The sequence below is a fragment of the Larimichthys crocea genome, chromosome XVIII, assembly GCF_000972845.2.
Source record: "Larimichthys crocea isolate SSNF chromosome XVIII, L_crocea_2.0, whole genome shotgun sequence".
NCBI lineage: Eukaryota > Metazoa > Chordata > Actinopteri > Sciaenidae > Larimichthys > Larimichthys crocea.
The window spans coordinates 18,260,865-18,275,682 of NC_040028.1; the positions used below are offsets into that span (position 1 = coordinate 18,260,865).

General features: G+C 40.9%; 1 protein-coding gene and 1 pseudogene across 2 annotated transcripts in view; both read right to left on the reverse strand.

Moving 5' to 3' along the window:
• Positions 1–3,439: 3,439 nt before the first annotated feature.
• LOC104932099 (cytoplasmic protein NCK2) overlaps positions 3,440–14,818 on the reverse strand; it is a 42,629-nt gene continuing 31,250 nt past the window's right edge. For both annotated transcript variants that reach the window (XM_010747254.3, XM_027290948.1), the window contains 2 exons: positions 6,133–6,905; positions 3,440–5,772 (listed from right to left, as the gene is read on the reverse strand). In XM_010747254.3, coding sequence (XP_010745556.2) covers positions 5,578–5,772; positions 6,133–6,905 — 968 coding nt within the window. In that variant the 3' untranslated portion in view covers positions 3,440–5,577. The remainder of the gene's footprint in view (positions 5,773–6,132; positions 6,906–14,818) is intronic.
• On the reverse strand, positions 10,153–13,500 carry LOC113748167 (cytoplasmic protein NCK2-like; annotated as a pseudogene).

The window sequence follows — 14,818 nt, forward strand, 5'->3', positions numbered from 1 at the left end:
AAAAAACAAAAATGTATAATTTTTTTAAAACAAAACTTCAAGAATTCTTAAAACAATATCTTTATGAAAAAAGAACATTTTTAAACATTTTAAAACTTTTATTTCTTTAGAAAAAGTACCACCTTCTAACAAAAAAACATTTAAAAAGTCAATTCTAAATTAAAAGAAGTCAGAATTTAAAAAAAAGATCTTCTTCAAAAAAAAACATTTAAAAACATTCTCAGAACAAGTCACAATGTGACTTTTTTCTAGTCAGGAATTCTTAAAAAAATCTTTATAAAAAAGAACATTTTTATAATTTTATTTCTTTAGAAAAAAGCCACATTCTAACAAAAAAATTTAACAGTCAATTTAAAAATAAAAGAAGTCAGAATTTAAAACAAAAAACATTTCTTCAAAAAAAACATAAAAAAAATTCTCAGAACAGTCAGAATGGACTTTTTTCTTAAAGTCAGAATTCTAAAAAAAAAAAATTTCAGAACAAACTTCAGAATTCTGAGAACAAAGTAGCATTCTAAAAAAAATGATTCTTAAAACAAGTCAAAAAAAAAATAGTAATTTTGAAAAAAAAAGTCAGATTCTTTAAAAAAAATTTAAAAGTCAAGTCTAAAAATAAAAGAAGTCAGAATTTAAAAACAATATTTCTTCAAAAAAAACATTTTAAAAAAAAATTCTTCATGAAACACAAAGTCAGAATGTGACTTTTTCTAGTCCAAGAATTCCAAAAAACAAAAAAGTAAGTAAAAAAAAAAATTCAGAAAAAATCAGAATTTGAGACCAAGTGGGAATTCTAAAAAAAATTTATTTCTTTAGAAAAAAAAGTCACATTCTAATTAAAATGTATTTTTTTCCAAAAAGTCAGCATTCTAAAAAAAACTTCTTTATTAAACAAGACCATTTTAAAAATTTTATTTCTTTAGAAAAACGACCACGTTCTAAAAAAAATATTAAAAAGCAATTCTAAAACTAAAGACAGTCAGAATTTAAAAATGTTGAAAAATTTTTCAAAAAAACACATTATTTTTTTTTTAAAAAAAATCTTCAGAACAAGTCAGAATGTGTCTTTTGTCTAAATGTCAGCATTCTAAAAAAAAAACTTTCAGAAAAAAGTCAGAATTCTGAGGAAACAAAGTAGAATCTAAAAAAAAATGATTTTCGTTAAAAAAAAGTTCAAAATAAAAATTTTTTTTTTTTTTAAAACGTCAGAATTCTTAAAAAAATCTTTATAAAACGAAACATGTTTAACATGATTTCTTTAGAAAAAGGACCACATCTAACAAAAAAATGTATTTAAAACTCAATTTCTAACCATAAAAGACGTCAGAATTAAAAAAATGTTGAAAATATTTCTTAAAAAAAAAACATTAAAAAAACTTCTCAGAAACGTCAGAATGTACTTTTTTCTAAGTCAGAATTCTAAAAAAAAAAATTTCAGAAAAAAGTCAGCCGTCGCGAACAAAGTAAGAATTCTAAAAAAAATGATTTCTTTAAAAAAAGTCAAATTTTAAAAAAAAATGCATTTAAAAAAAAAAAAAGTCAGAAATTCTTTTAAAAAAATCTTTATAAAAAAGAACATTTTTTCAAAAAACATTTTTAAAAATTTATTTCTTTAGAAAAAAGACAACATTCTAACAAAAAAAATTTAAAAGTCATTCTAAAAATTAAAAGAAGTCAGAATTAAAAAACAAACTTCTTCAAAAACAACATTAAAAAAAAAAATCTTCTGAACAAGTAGAATGGCCTTTTTTCTAGTCAGAATTCTAAAAAAAAAAAAAGTAAAAAAAAGAATTTCAGAAAAAGTCAGAATTCTGAAAACAAAGTGGAATTCTACAAAAAAATTATTTCTTTAGAAAACCGTCAAACTTCTCTAAAAAAATTTTTTTTTAAAAAAAGTCAGAATTTCTTAAAAAAAATCTTATAAAAAAGAATTTTATTTTTTTTAGAATAATACCCTTCTTTCAAAAAATAAAAATATTTAAAGTACATTCTAAAATAAAGTAAGTCAGAATTAAAAAAATGAACACTAATTTTTTAAAAAAAAAAACATTAAACAAAAATTCTTCAGCAACAAGTCAGATGTGACTTTTTTCTAAAAGGTCAGAATTCTAAAAAAAAAAAATTCAGAACAAACGTCAGATTCTGAGAGAACAACGTAAGAATTCTAAAAAAATGAATTTCTTAAAAAAAAGTCAAAAATAAAAAAAAATGTAATTTAAAAACAAAAAAGTCAGCATTCTTAAAAAATCTTATAAAAAAGAACATTTTTACAACATTTTTAAAAAATTATTCTTAGAAAAAGGACACATTCTAACAACAAAATTTAAAAGTAATTCTAAAAATTAAAGAAGTCAGGAATTTTATAAAAAAATATATTTCTTCCAAAAAAAAACAAAAAAAAACACTCTTCAGAACAAGTCCCTAAATGTGACTTTTTTCTAGTCAGCATTCAAAAACAAAAAAAAAACGTACAAAAAAATAATTCAGAAAAAAGTCAGAATTCTGAGAACAAAGTGGGAATTCTAAAAAAAATTATTTCTTTAGAAAAAAGCAAAATTCTAAAAAAATTTTTTTTTTTAAAAAGTCAGAATTCTTTTAAAAATCTTATAAAAAAAAGAACATTTTTCTAACAAAAACTATTTAAGGTCAATTCTAAAAATAAAAAGAGTCAGAATTTAAAAAAATGTTGAAAAATATTTCTTCAAAAAAACACATTAACAAAAATTCTTCAGACCAAGTCAGAATGTGACTTTCCTCAGTCAGAATTCTAAAACAAAAAACAAAGGAAAAAAAAAATTCTGAAAAAAGTCCGAATTCTGAGAACAAAGTGGGAATCTAAAAAATATTCTGTAGACTTTTTTTGTTAGAATGTGGTCTTTTTTCTAAAGAAATAAAAAATTTAAAAATGTTCTTTTTTATAAAGATTTTTTAAGAATTCTGACTTTTTAAAAAAAACTTTTTTAGAATTTTGTCTTTTTTTTTAAAGAAATAATTTTTTTTAGAATTCCCACTTTGTTCTCAGAATTCTGACTTTTTTCTGATTTTTTTTTTTTTTAGAATTCTGACTAGAAAAAAGTCACACTTTTTTATAAAGATTTTTTTCAAGAATTCTGACTTTTTTCTGAAGAAACTTTTTCTTTAGAATTGAGTTTAAAATTTCTCACTTTTTTCTAAAGAAATAACTTTTTAATTTTTTTACATTATTCTCAGAATTCTTTCTTAAAGAATTTTTACTTCCTAAACCAATCTAATAGCAGCTATAGTGTGCAGCAATTTACTTTAATGTTCATCAGGAACATGTTAAAGTAGTTTGCTTCATAAATTGAGCCTTATTGCTCAAGTTTTTATTGTTGTTATTGTATTGTATTGTTATTATTTATTATAAAAGCCTTTTAAAGTTATTTTAAAATGAGCAGCAGGACAACCACACGGGTCATTTTAGTATTCTTCAAAAATCTTTATTGAACAAAAGTATTTCAATTCTCATCACGTTGTCGGTGATACAGTACCATAGTTTGATCTTAATGATTCATATATGCACCTCATCTTACTTTGAATATATACATACAGTGGAGACAAGAATTAAATAACAATGCTCAATAACATTCAGATATATCATATAAAAGCTGAGGACCCCATGATCAACAAACACTTCCATTGGTAAACAAACGCACATAGCAAAAGAACAAACACGGACGATGTTTGGACGAGATGGCGGGATTTTTGGTTTGACGTTAGAAATGAACCGTTCGTTAAGCCCCGCCCCCCGCAGCTACCGTTGCTATGGTAGTCCAACGGTCGCTACGTTCCATTCTTGTCAGTTGTAAATGAAAAAGGCGGCAGTTTTTACCGCCAATATTTCTAGCATTTATTGAAACACTGGCTCCATAATTTCGGACACTCGTTGTTAACTGGAAAATGTCAATCGTGCCATCTTAAACGAGACAGACTTTATTAGCAGAGGCTAAATTACATTAGCCAGCTGAATGACGTGTTCTTTGGCCTTGGACGCTGTGCCTGGAGGTATGCTAGTTAACCAGCAGGCAGATAAACTGTTTAATCCCTTCCTTGTACTTTTATTCAAACTTCAGGTGTCCAAAAAAATAAAAAAAACACCTCACTCACATTAAACATCTTATACCTTTTACCTCATTGCTCAGCTATGATTGGATAGTTACTGTCAATAGCTGTTTCCTTGTGAGTCTATTGATTACTGATTAAGAACAAATGTTTTCAGGGTTTAGTGTAAAACGTAGGGCCATCTTTTTTTTTCTTTTCTTTTTAAATTACTTTATAATTAGAGTCTCTGTAAATCTTGAGATTACAAAGAAGAAAAAATACAACTTAGTGACTGACTAAGACATATTCATCTTTAACAAACGCTACATCAGAAGAGGTTCTCTTTCGTAACTGCATTCGTTTCCCAGAAGCCGGAGAAGATCAAGCCTTAACTGCAAAAGTGTTACCAATAAAAATGTTTTTATTTTTCTTCAGTCAGTATCCTCATGTAGCTACAGACACATTACTGGAGAGAACAGAACAGAACGGGAACATGTTCAATGTGACACAATATAAAGCATAGAGCTATGAATGAATGCCAAGTGTGGTGAGTGCAGTGCAGACCTGGAGCCAGTCGAATGGGTACAGGGTGGCACATTTGGTTACATCGATAAACATTCAAACTCTACAGGAAATCAGAGGTCTCCCCTATTGCATTAACGCTGCCCCCCTTATATTACAAGAAGTATCGTATCAACATCGTGACTAATGAACAAGTCTGGAGGGGTTTGAACAAAGTGACACGAGTTCAAATGACGGAGGGAGAGAAATCATGTAGAGGAATGATAAAAAATTAGGCGAGAAACAAAAAAGGCAAGAGTGATTCTGGTCACTTTGTGAAATCATTGTGTGAGCGAGCAATGATTCAAATTTAAATTAACTCTAAAAAAAGAAAAAAAAGAAAAAAGTCAACTCAGCATTTCTTTAAAACATAAAAACAAACTAAATAAAACGATGGCCAGCGATTTGACAGGACAACACCAGAGGTCCCTCAGAGGCTCCAGTCCTTTTTTTTTAACTGTTAAACGTCCTCCTGTGTGGATTAAGAGCAATGGTGTAACCTACAACGTGCGTGGTAGTAAATGGACATTATGTATGACATCAGGAGAGCTCAACCCCCAACAAGGCCTCGGGCGTTTGTTTGTTTTTGTTGATGGGGTCACTGCGAGTGTTAGCACATCCAAGAGACGAGAGACTCATTATGCACCGTGCTGTACGTGGAGGATGCGGCTGGGTGTTTCCTGACACAGTGCTCGCCGTCTTCGGGTTAAATTGCTTGGTCGTAGCGCTAGAAAGAGTTTCACCTGATCACCGCGAGATGGCGACAGGTTTGAAAACTTAAGACGAGGCGATTGACGATCTGGATGTAGTGCAGACGCCACAGCGAGAGGGTCCAGAGAGCTAAGGCTTGAGTTAAGACGGTTAGGGAGTGGCATTAGTATTTAGTGTGTATGAAGAGTGTGTGTAGGTGTAGGTGTGTGTGTGTGTGTCAGATCCAGTGTAGGTGTGAGGAGTTGTGAATCACAGCAGCGCTTTGACCAGGTACAGCTTCTCTCCATGTTCGCTGGTGAAGATGGGGGCTTTCTTGTAGTGCTCCACCAGTTCATCCATGGAGTTGAACCTGCGCTGGCCGATACAGTACACTCCGTCGGACTGCTGCACTTTAAAGTGCTTATTCTTGCCGGCCGCCTTCAGAGACACAGAGAAATCACTGGGCTGTAAATAAAGAGAGGAGACAGTCGACGGTGTGGTTAGAAACATGACAGAGATGACTTTACTCCAGCAGGTGGCAGCGTATCCTCACATTCAAAGACCTGAGCACACATTTAGACATTTATCACACTGCTACATGAGAAATGTTGGACTTTAAATACATTTTACAAGCAGCTCTCGAGATGAGAGGTCGGATTTTACTGTTATCTTTAACTTAAAAAAGTTATTAAAGCAAAATATAGCATGAGCAAACATCTGACTAATCAAGTAATCAGTTAAAAGCTGATCTCTGAGGCCTCTCTGTCACTGGATGTGTAATATATCTATAAAAATGTTTTAAATCTGACCACCCGGCACACTCACTGATGACTCGCTGTCTCGTACGAGGAAGTCGCCCTCCTCTCCCCTCTCGTTGAGTATACACTCGGCCTGGTGTCTGGTGATGTTGCCGTAGTACCAGTCCCTCCCGGCGAACTTCCCCGAGCGCGCTGGTGCCACGAAGCGATTCTGCGGGGAGCTCGACGCAGGCAGGTCGGGCCGCTCGTCCAGCACCATCACATAGTTTTTAGGTACCAGGCCGACCATGCCGCGCGAGTTCTTACACCTCCACCACTCCGGGTCGTTCTCGGGCTTCTCCACCACCTCCATCACCTCTCCCTTCTCAAAGTTCAGCTCCTCCTCGGTCACAGAGCTGAAGGGGTAGAGAGTTTGGACCAGGTGGAGAACTTCGACGCGGCCTCCTGCGCGCCCGTTGGCCAACAAAGTCCCTTGAGGGCCTCCGTGGTAGACCCGTGAGGAATCTCCCTCTCCTCTGTCGTCGGCCCCTCCGACCTCCTCCTGGACGTAATTGGAAGGAAACCAGCCGACACGGCCCGCCTGACTGCCCCGCCACCATCCGTCACTGCACTTCTCCATCACGATGACCCTGGAGCCCTTGACCAGGGTCAGCTCGTCTTCTCTCTCTGCTGTGTAGGCAAACTTGACCACAGCGGGAATGTTGAGGTCATAGATTCTTTCAGCGGCTCCTCCTCCTCCCATCCCGCCACCCCCGCTGCCGTTGGAGGGGTACTCTGTGTCTGAGCTTGGCGTCGGAGAAGCATCGCGGGCGCTCGTCTTCCTCTTGGTTTTCCCCAAACCTGCAGCACGAACAGAAACAAGAGAGAACGGTGACACAGAAACCAGGACAAGCGACAACTGAACAACACTGACATGTTATCAGCTCAGAAAGCTGAAACAGAGAAACACATCTCTGTTCTGATCACCAGCTCGATGCCAACTTTGTCTGTCTGCCATCACCAAAACAAAAGATGTTAAAACGCAGAGCTGAGGGATAATTCTCTGCTGGTCCGTCACTACAATCAAAGCCTTTCACGAGCAGTCATTTGATCCACTGTTATTGTAAAAAAATATTTCTTATAGCAGCTTCAGAGCTGTCAAGACTGAAAGCGGGCTTTAGAAAGCAGAGAGAGAGATCCGAGCTCCGCGGGGAGAGGAGTCAGTTTAGGTCAGCGGGAAACTAATTGAGCCTGCGAGTTGCACTCAGAAGAGCGAAAACTACTTTAGAAAATAGAGGATACAGGATATCCTATGAGAAACCTCAGCGGTGGAGGACAGATCGATACTCCCGATAATAGAATTAACACACGTTCCACTTGCACCGAGAGCCTCACGTCCTTTTACCCGTGCCCAATAAAACAAAGGCTCGTTATCTGCTCACTATTCTACACCTTCGACACCACTGTACGCACGTCTACACTAATCAGACAGGCTGGAGATAGTTGGTGTAGACGGGGAATGAGAAGTGGAGCAGGCTTGGTAACGATCAGAGTCGGCTCCTGTCTTACCTGTCGTCTTTAAACGTTTGTTTGCACGCGTCAGAACTTTAAAAAGGTTCCCGAAGCGTCTCAGGCAAACAGAACCGAGCAGGTCTCCTCCTTCAAAATTCATCTTAAAATAATAATGACACACTCTGTGCTTGACAACATTTAAACCGCTCACCTGACAGCTCAGGCTGGTGTCAGCAATATGGCTCATGTGTGCTACTAATAACTGAAGTCAGTTTCTTGACAGCTAATCATCCAGTTTTTTTTTTCTTTTCCCTCTCCTCCACAGAGCTCGCTGAAATGCCACAGAAATGTCATTGGTGAATAGAACATTTGCATTGTTTGGAAAATTGCAGGGTTCACACAGAGTAGCATGAAACTTGTTGGCAGAGAGAAGAGGAGGAAGAAGAGGAAGAGGAGGAGAGCTGTGGAAAAAAAAAAAAAGGCGAGGGGTCCCTTGGCAGCTGTTTCTCACACACACACACACACACACACACACACACACACACACACACACACACACACACACACACACACACACACACACACACACAGTAGACGAAGCACATCAAGAGGCCACAGCTGACAAAAACGCAAAGAAGGAGGATGAGACGGGAATAACAAGCAGATCATGTTTATGGATAGCGGCGTGTATCCGACATATCTGATCGGATCGCCATCTCCAGACTTAACAGACCTGTAACTCTCGAGTCTCTCAGGTAAAATAAAATGGACCGGCGCTGCCGTGAGGTACAGAGCAGAGACACACATGAACACAAGCTTCCTTGAGCTAAGCGAAAACACTTCAACACGCACACACACCTTTCTTCTTCACTCATTTCCACTTCAAGGCACTGGCCTTCTGGGTAGAGAAGCGGCAGCAGGCGATATTCCCTCCTCCCACACATTCACTGTAAACCTTCACCTACCTCTTCATCTTGTGGAAGGAGACCAGATATTCAAGCCCAGAGGACTTCAACTCAGAGGAAAGTGAGTCGATGACTGCACGTTGCAGCACATTGCTTCACTCCGCAGCTCGCAGCGGAGGGCAGCGTGGAAGATGCTCTGATAAATGAGTCTGCACGTCGCCACGCCACCCGCCAGACACATCCGAGGGTGTGCGGCTAAATGGCCTCCAAATTAAGCATTAGCACGGTGTCAGCGGGCGCTGTGAGTTTAAAGACGACTTTAAGTGGATCACAGACGAGCTGTGCGGCCCTTTATATAACCCCGAGCAGTGTAAATGCCACGGGACCTTAATGCACTGCTGCGTGCAGAAACCAGTGAAACCTGCCGAATAGCTCGAGGAGACAAATGGAAATAAATTGCGAAGCTTAAATTGGAATAAAAAATAAATACATGAAGTGGCAGCCGGCACAGCGTGTACGTTAAGGCAGATTATGTGCAGAAAATGTGGAATTTAAATGTTGAAATGAAATGAAATCATTTCTAAGATTAGGTTTGGGCATTTCGCCTGCGTTAAAACAAAAACGTCGTTCTCTCTCCTCGGCAGCATGAGCTGTGACTGCGGCTCAGATTGGAGAGCGGGTCACTTGTCCGATTCACGGCTCAAGCCAAGTGTCTGAACCCCAAATTGGTCCTGATGGCGGTGACGTCTGTGTGTGTGTGTGTGTGTGTGTGTGTTTTGAGCTTTGGACAGGAAGCGATGTATCGCTCCTGATGAGCAGTTGGCACCTTGCTCGGCCGCCTCTGCCATCAGTGAATGAATGTGACGAATACTGTAAAAGCACTTTATGATACGAGCTATATGGAGACAATAGAGACAGACAAGGACTACGTCAACATGCAATGTTTAATTTCCCTGTTTGTGACGACTGTACTGAGGGTGAATCTTTATAATCCTAACACATATTTGTCACTGTTAACGACTGTTCACACACACACACACACACACACTCCTAGAGGCGGCCTTCTCAGCGTCAAAGAGGAAATCTGCAACAGCGTCCAGAAGAAAACACACAGCAGTAGTGCTGGGCGATATGACGATACATATCGTGGGGACGATAGAAAAGTGTCTATTGTGCCATTTCTCTTCTATCGTAACATAATTTTATCAATTATTAGAGCAAATATATCATTAAATAGCCTGTGATGATTGGCATACTAGTTTATATAAGTGAAAATAAAGAAGAATAAAAAAAAACAATTTTTTCGCAAAGAAACTTCGTCTTGTGGTTTTGCGACATGGCGCTGCTTTACGTGGTTCTTTGATTCTCACGCGGGTTTGCGACGTGCTTTGCGTTACTTTACTCATGAGTGATGAACGATGGACGCGCAACAGGCTGAAGTTTCATGCCGGGAGTCGCAACAGACAGAGACAGCTACGCAGGCAGCCCAAGAAGAAGCACCTTTACCGAAAAGAGAGGGTATGACACGGAGCAGAAGACGACCGTATGCAAACTATGCCCCCTTATATTACAAGAAGTATCGTATCAACATCGTGGACTAATGAACAAGTTGGAGGGGTTAAACAAAGTGACACGAGTTCAAATGACGGAGGGAGAGAAACATGTAGAGGAATGATAAAAAATTAGGCGAGAAACAAAAAGGCAAGAGTGATCTGGTCACTTGTGAAATCATTGTGTGAGCGAGCAATGATTCAAATTTAAATTAACTCTAAAAAAAGAAAAAAAAGAAAAAAGTCAACCAGGAACAAGCATTTCTTTAAAACATAAAAACAACTAAATAAATCGATGGCCAGCGATTTGACAGGACACCAGAGGTCCCTCAGAGGCTCCAGTCCTTTTTTTTTTTTAAACTGTTAAACGTCCTCCTGTGTGGATAAGAGCAATGGTGTAACCTACAACGTGCGTGGTAGTAAATGGACATTATGTATGACATCAGAAGGAGAGCCAACCCCAACAAGGCCTCAGGCGTTTGTTTGTTTTTGATGGGGTCCACTGCGAGTGTTAGCACATCCAAGAGACGAGAGACTCACTATGCACCGTGCTGTACGTGGAGGATGCGGCTGGGTTTTTCCTGACACAGTGCTCGCCGTCTTCGGGTTAAACTGCTCGGTCGCAGCGCTAGAAAGAGTTTCACCTGATCACCGCGAGGGGGCGACAGGTTTGAAAACTTAAGACGAGGCGATTGACGATCTGGATGTAGTGCAGACGCCACGCGAGAGGGTCCAGAGAGCTAAGGCTGAGTTAAGACGGTTAGGGAGTGGCATTAGTATTTAGTGTGTATGAAGAGTGTGTGTAGGTGTGTGTGTGTGTGTCAGATCCAGTGTAGGTGTGAGGAGTTGGAATCACAGCAGCGCTTTGACCAGGTACAGCTTCTCTCCATGTTCGCTGGTGAAGATGGGGGCTTTCTTGTAGTGCTCCACCAGTTCGTCCATGGAGTTGAACCTGCGCTGGCCGATACAGTACACTCCGTCGGACTGCTGCACTTTAAAGTGCTTATTCTTGCCGGCCGCCTTCAGAGACACAGAGAAATCACTGGGCTGTAAATAAAGAGAGGAGACAGTTAGAAACATGACAGAGATGCTTTACTCCAGCAGTGGCACGTAGCCTCACATTTAAAGACCTGAGCACACATTTAGACATTTATCACACTGCTACATGAGAGATTTTGGACTTTAAATACATTTCACAAGCAGCTCTCGAGATGAGAGGTCGGATTTTACTGTTAAAAAAGTTATTAAAGCGAAATATAGCATGAGCAAACATCTGACTAATCAAGTAATCAGTTAAAAGCTGATCTTTAAGGCCCCTCTGTCACTGGATGTGTAATATGTCTTTAAAAATGTATTAAATCTGACTCCACCCCGCACACTCACTGATGACTCGCTGTCTCGTACGAGGAAGCGCCCTCCCTCTCCCCTCTCGTTGAGTATACACTCGGCCTGGTGTCTGGTGATGTTGTGTGCCGAGTACAAGTCCCTCCCGGCGAACTTCCCGAGCGTGCTGGTGCCACGAAGCGATTCTGCGGGGAGCTCGACGCGCAGGTCGGGCCGCTCGCCAGCACCATCACATAGTTTTTTAGGTACCAGGCCGACCATGCCGCGCGAGTTCTTACACTCCACACTCCGGTCGTTCTCGGGCTTCTCCACCACCTCCATCACCTCTCCCTTCTCAAAGTTCAGCTCCTCCTCGGTCACAGAGCTGAAGGGGTAGAGAGTTTGGACCAGGGGTGGAGAACTTCGACGCGGCCTCCTGCGCGCCCGTTGGCCAACAAAGTCCCTGAGGGCCTCCGTGGTAGACCCGGGAGGAATCTCCCTCTCTCTGTCTTCGGCCCTCCGACCTCCTCCTGGACGTAATTGGAATGGAAACCAGCCGACACGGCCCGCCTGACTGCCCCGCCACCACCGTCATGCACTCTCATCACGATGACCCTGGAGCCCTTGACCAGGGTCAGCTCGTCTTCTCTCCTCTGTGTAGGCAAACTTGACCACAGCGGGAATGTTTGAGGTCATAGATTCTTTCAGCGGCTCCTCCTCCTCCCACCCGCCACCCCCGTGCCGTTGGAGGGGTACTCTGTGTCTGAGCTCGGCGTCGGAGAAGCATCGCGGGCGCTCGTCTTCCTCTTGGTTTTCCCCAAACCTGCAGCACGGACAGAACAAGAGAGAAGGTGACACAGAAACCAGGACAAGAGACGACTGAACAACACTGACATGTTACAGCTCAGAAAGCTGAAACAGAGAAACACATCTCTGTTCTGATCACCAGCTCGATGCAATTTGTCTGTCTGCCATCACCAAAACAAAAGATGTTAAAACGCAGAGCTGAGGGATAATTCCTGCTGGTCCGTCACTACAACAAAGCCTTCACGAGCAGTCATTTGATCCACTGTTATTGTAAAAAAATATTTTCTTATAGCAGCTTCAGAGCTGTCAAGACGGAAAGCGGGCTTTAGAAAGCAGAGAGAGAGATCCGAGCTCCGCGGGGAGAGGAGTCAGTTTAGGTCAGCGGGAAACAATTGAGCCTGCGAGTTGCACCAGAAGAGCGAAAACTACTTTAGAAAATAGAGGATACAGGATATCCTATGAGAAACCTCAGCGGTGGAGGACAGATGATACTCCCGATAATAGAATTAACACACGTTCCACTTGCACCGAGAGCCTCACGTCCTTTTACCGTGCCCAATAAAAAAAAGGCTCATTATCTGCTCACTATTCTACACCTTCGACACCACTGTACGCACATCTACACTAATCAGACAGGCGGGAGATAGTTGGTGTAGACGGGGAATGAGAAGTGGAGCAGGCTTGGTAAGATCAGAGTCGGCTCCTGTCTTACCTGTCGTCTTTAAACGTTGTTTGCACGCGTCAGAACTTTAAAAAGGTTCCCGAACGTCTCAGGCAAACAGAACCGAGCAGGTCTCCTCCTTCAAAATTCATCTTAAAATAATAATGACACACTCTGTGCTTGACAACATTTAAACCGCTCACCTGACAGCTGAGGCTGGTGTCAGCAATAGGGGCTCATGTGTGCTACTAATAACTGAAGTCAGTTTCTTGACAGCTAATCATCCAGTTTTTTTTTCCCTCTCCTCCACAGAGCTCGCTGAAATGCCACAGAAATGTCATGGTGAATAGAACATTTGCATTGTTTGGAAAATTGCAGGGTTCACACAGAGTAGCATGAAACTTGTTGGCAGAGAGAAAGGGAGGAAGAAGAAGAGGAAGAGGAGGAGAGCGGTGGAAAAAAAAAAAAAGGCGAGGGGTCCCTTGGCAGCTGTTTCTCACACACACACACACACACACACACAACACACACACACACACACACACAACACACACACACACACACACACACAGTAGACGAAGCACATCAAGAGGCCACAGCTGACAAAAACGCAAAGAAGGAGGATGAGACGGGAATAACAAGCAGATCATGTTTTATGGATAGCGGCGTGTATCCGACATATCTGATCGGATCGCCATCTCCAGACTTAACAGACCTGTAACTCCGAGTCCTCAGGTAAAATAAAATGGGCCGGCGCGGCCGTGAGGTACAGAAGAGACACACATGAACACAAGCTTCCTTGAGCTAAGCGAAAACACTTCAACACGCACACACACACACACTTTCTTCTTCACTCATTTCCACTTCAGGCACTGGCCTTCTGGGTAGAGAAGCGGCAGCAGGCGATATTCCTCCTCCCAACATTCACTGTAACATCACCTACTCTTCATTTGTGGAAGGAGACCAGATATTCAAGCCCAGAGGACTAAACTCAGAGGAAAGTGAGTCGATGACTGCACGTTGCAGCACATTGCTTCACTCCACAGCTCGCAGCGGAGGGCAGCGTGGAAGATGCTCTGATAAATGAGTCTGCACGTCGACGCCACCCGCCAGACACATCCGAGGGTGTGCGGCTAAATGGCCTCCAATGAAGCATTAGCACGGTGTCAGCGGGCGCTGTGAGTTTAAAGACGACTTTAAGTGGATCAACAGACGCTGCGCGGCCCTTATATATAACCCGAGGCAATGTAAATGCCACGGGACCTTAATGCACCGCTGCGTGCAGAAACCAGCGAAACCTGCCGAATAGCTCGAGGAGACAAATGGAAATAAATTGCAAGCTTAAATTGGAATAAAAAATAAATACATAAAGTGGCAGCCGGCACAGCGTGTACGTTAAGGTGGATTATGTGCAGAAAATGTGGAATTTAAATGTTGAAATGAAATAATCATTTCTAAGATTAGGTTTGGGCATTTTGCCTCGTAAAACAAAAACAACTGTCTCTCTCCTCGCAGCAGGAGCTGTGACTGCGGCTCAGATGGAGAGCGGGTCACTCCGATTCAGCTCAAGCCAAGTGTCGAACCCCAAATTGGTCCTGATGGCGGTGACGTCGTGTGTGTGTGGTGTGTGTGTGTGTGTGTGTGTGTGTGTGTGTGTGTGTGTGTGTGTAGAGCTTTGGACAGGAAGCGATGTATCGCTCCTGATGAGCAGTTGGCACCTTGCGCGACGCCTCTGCCATCAGTGAATGAATGTGACGAAACTGTAAAAACTTTAATGATACAGCTATATGAAGACAATGGAAGACAGCGTCGTCGACTGTACTGAGGGTGAATCTTTATAATCCTAACACATATTTGTCATGTTAACCAACACACACACTCCTAGAGGCGGCTCTCAGCACAAAAGGAAACTGCAACAGCGTCCGAAAGAAACACACAGCAGTAGTGCTGGGCGATATGACGATACATATCGTGGGGACGAAGAAAAGTGTTCATTGTGCCATTTCTCTTCTATTG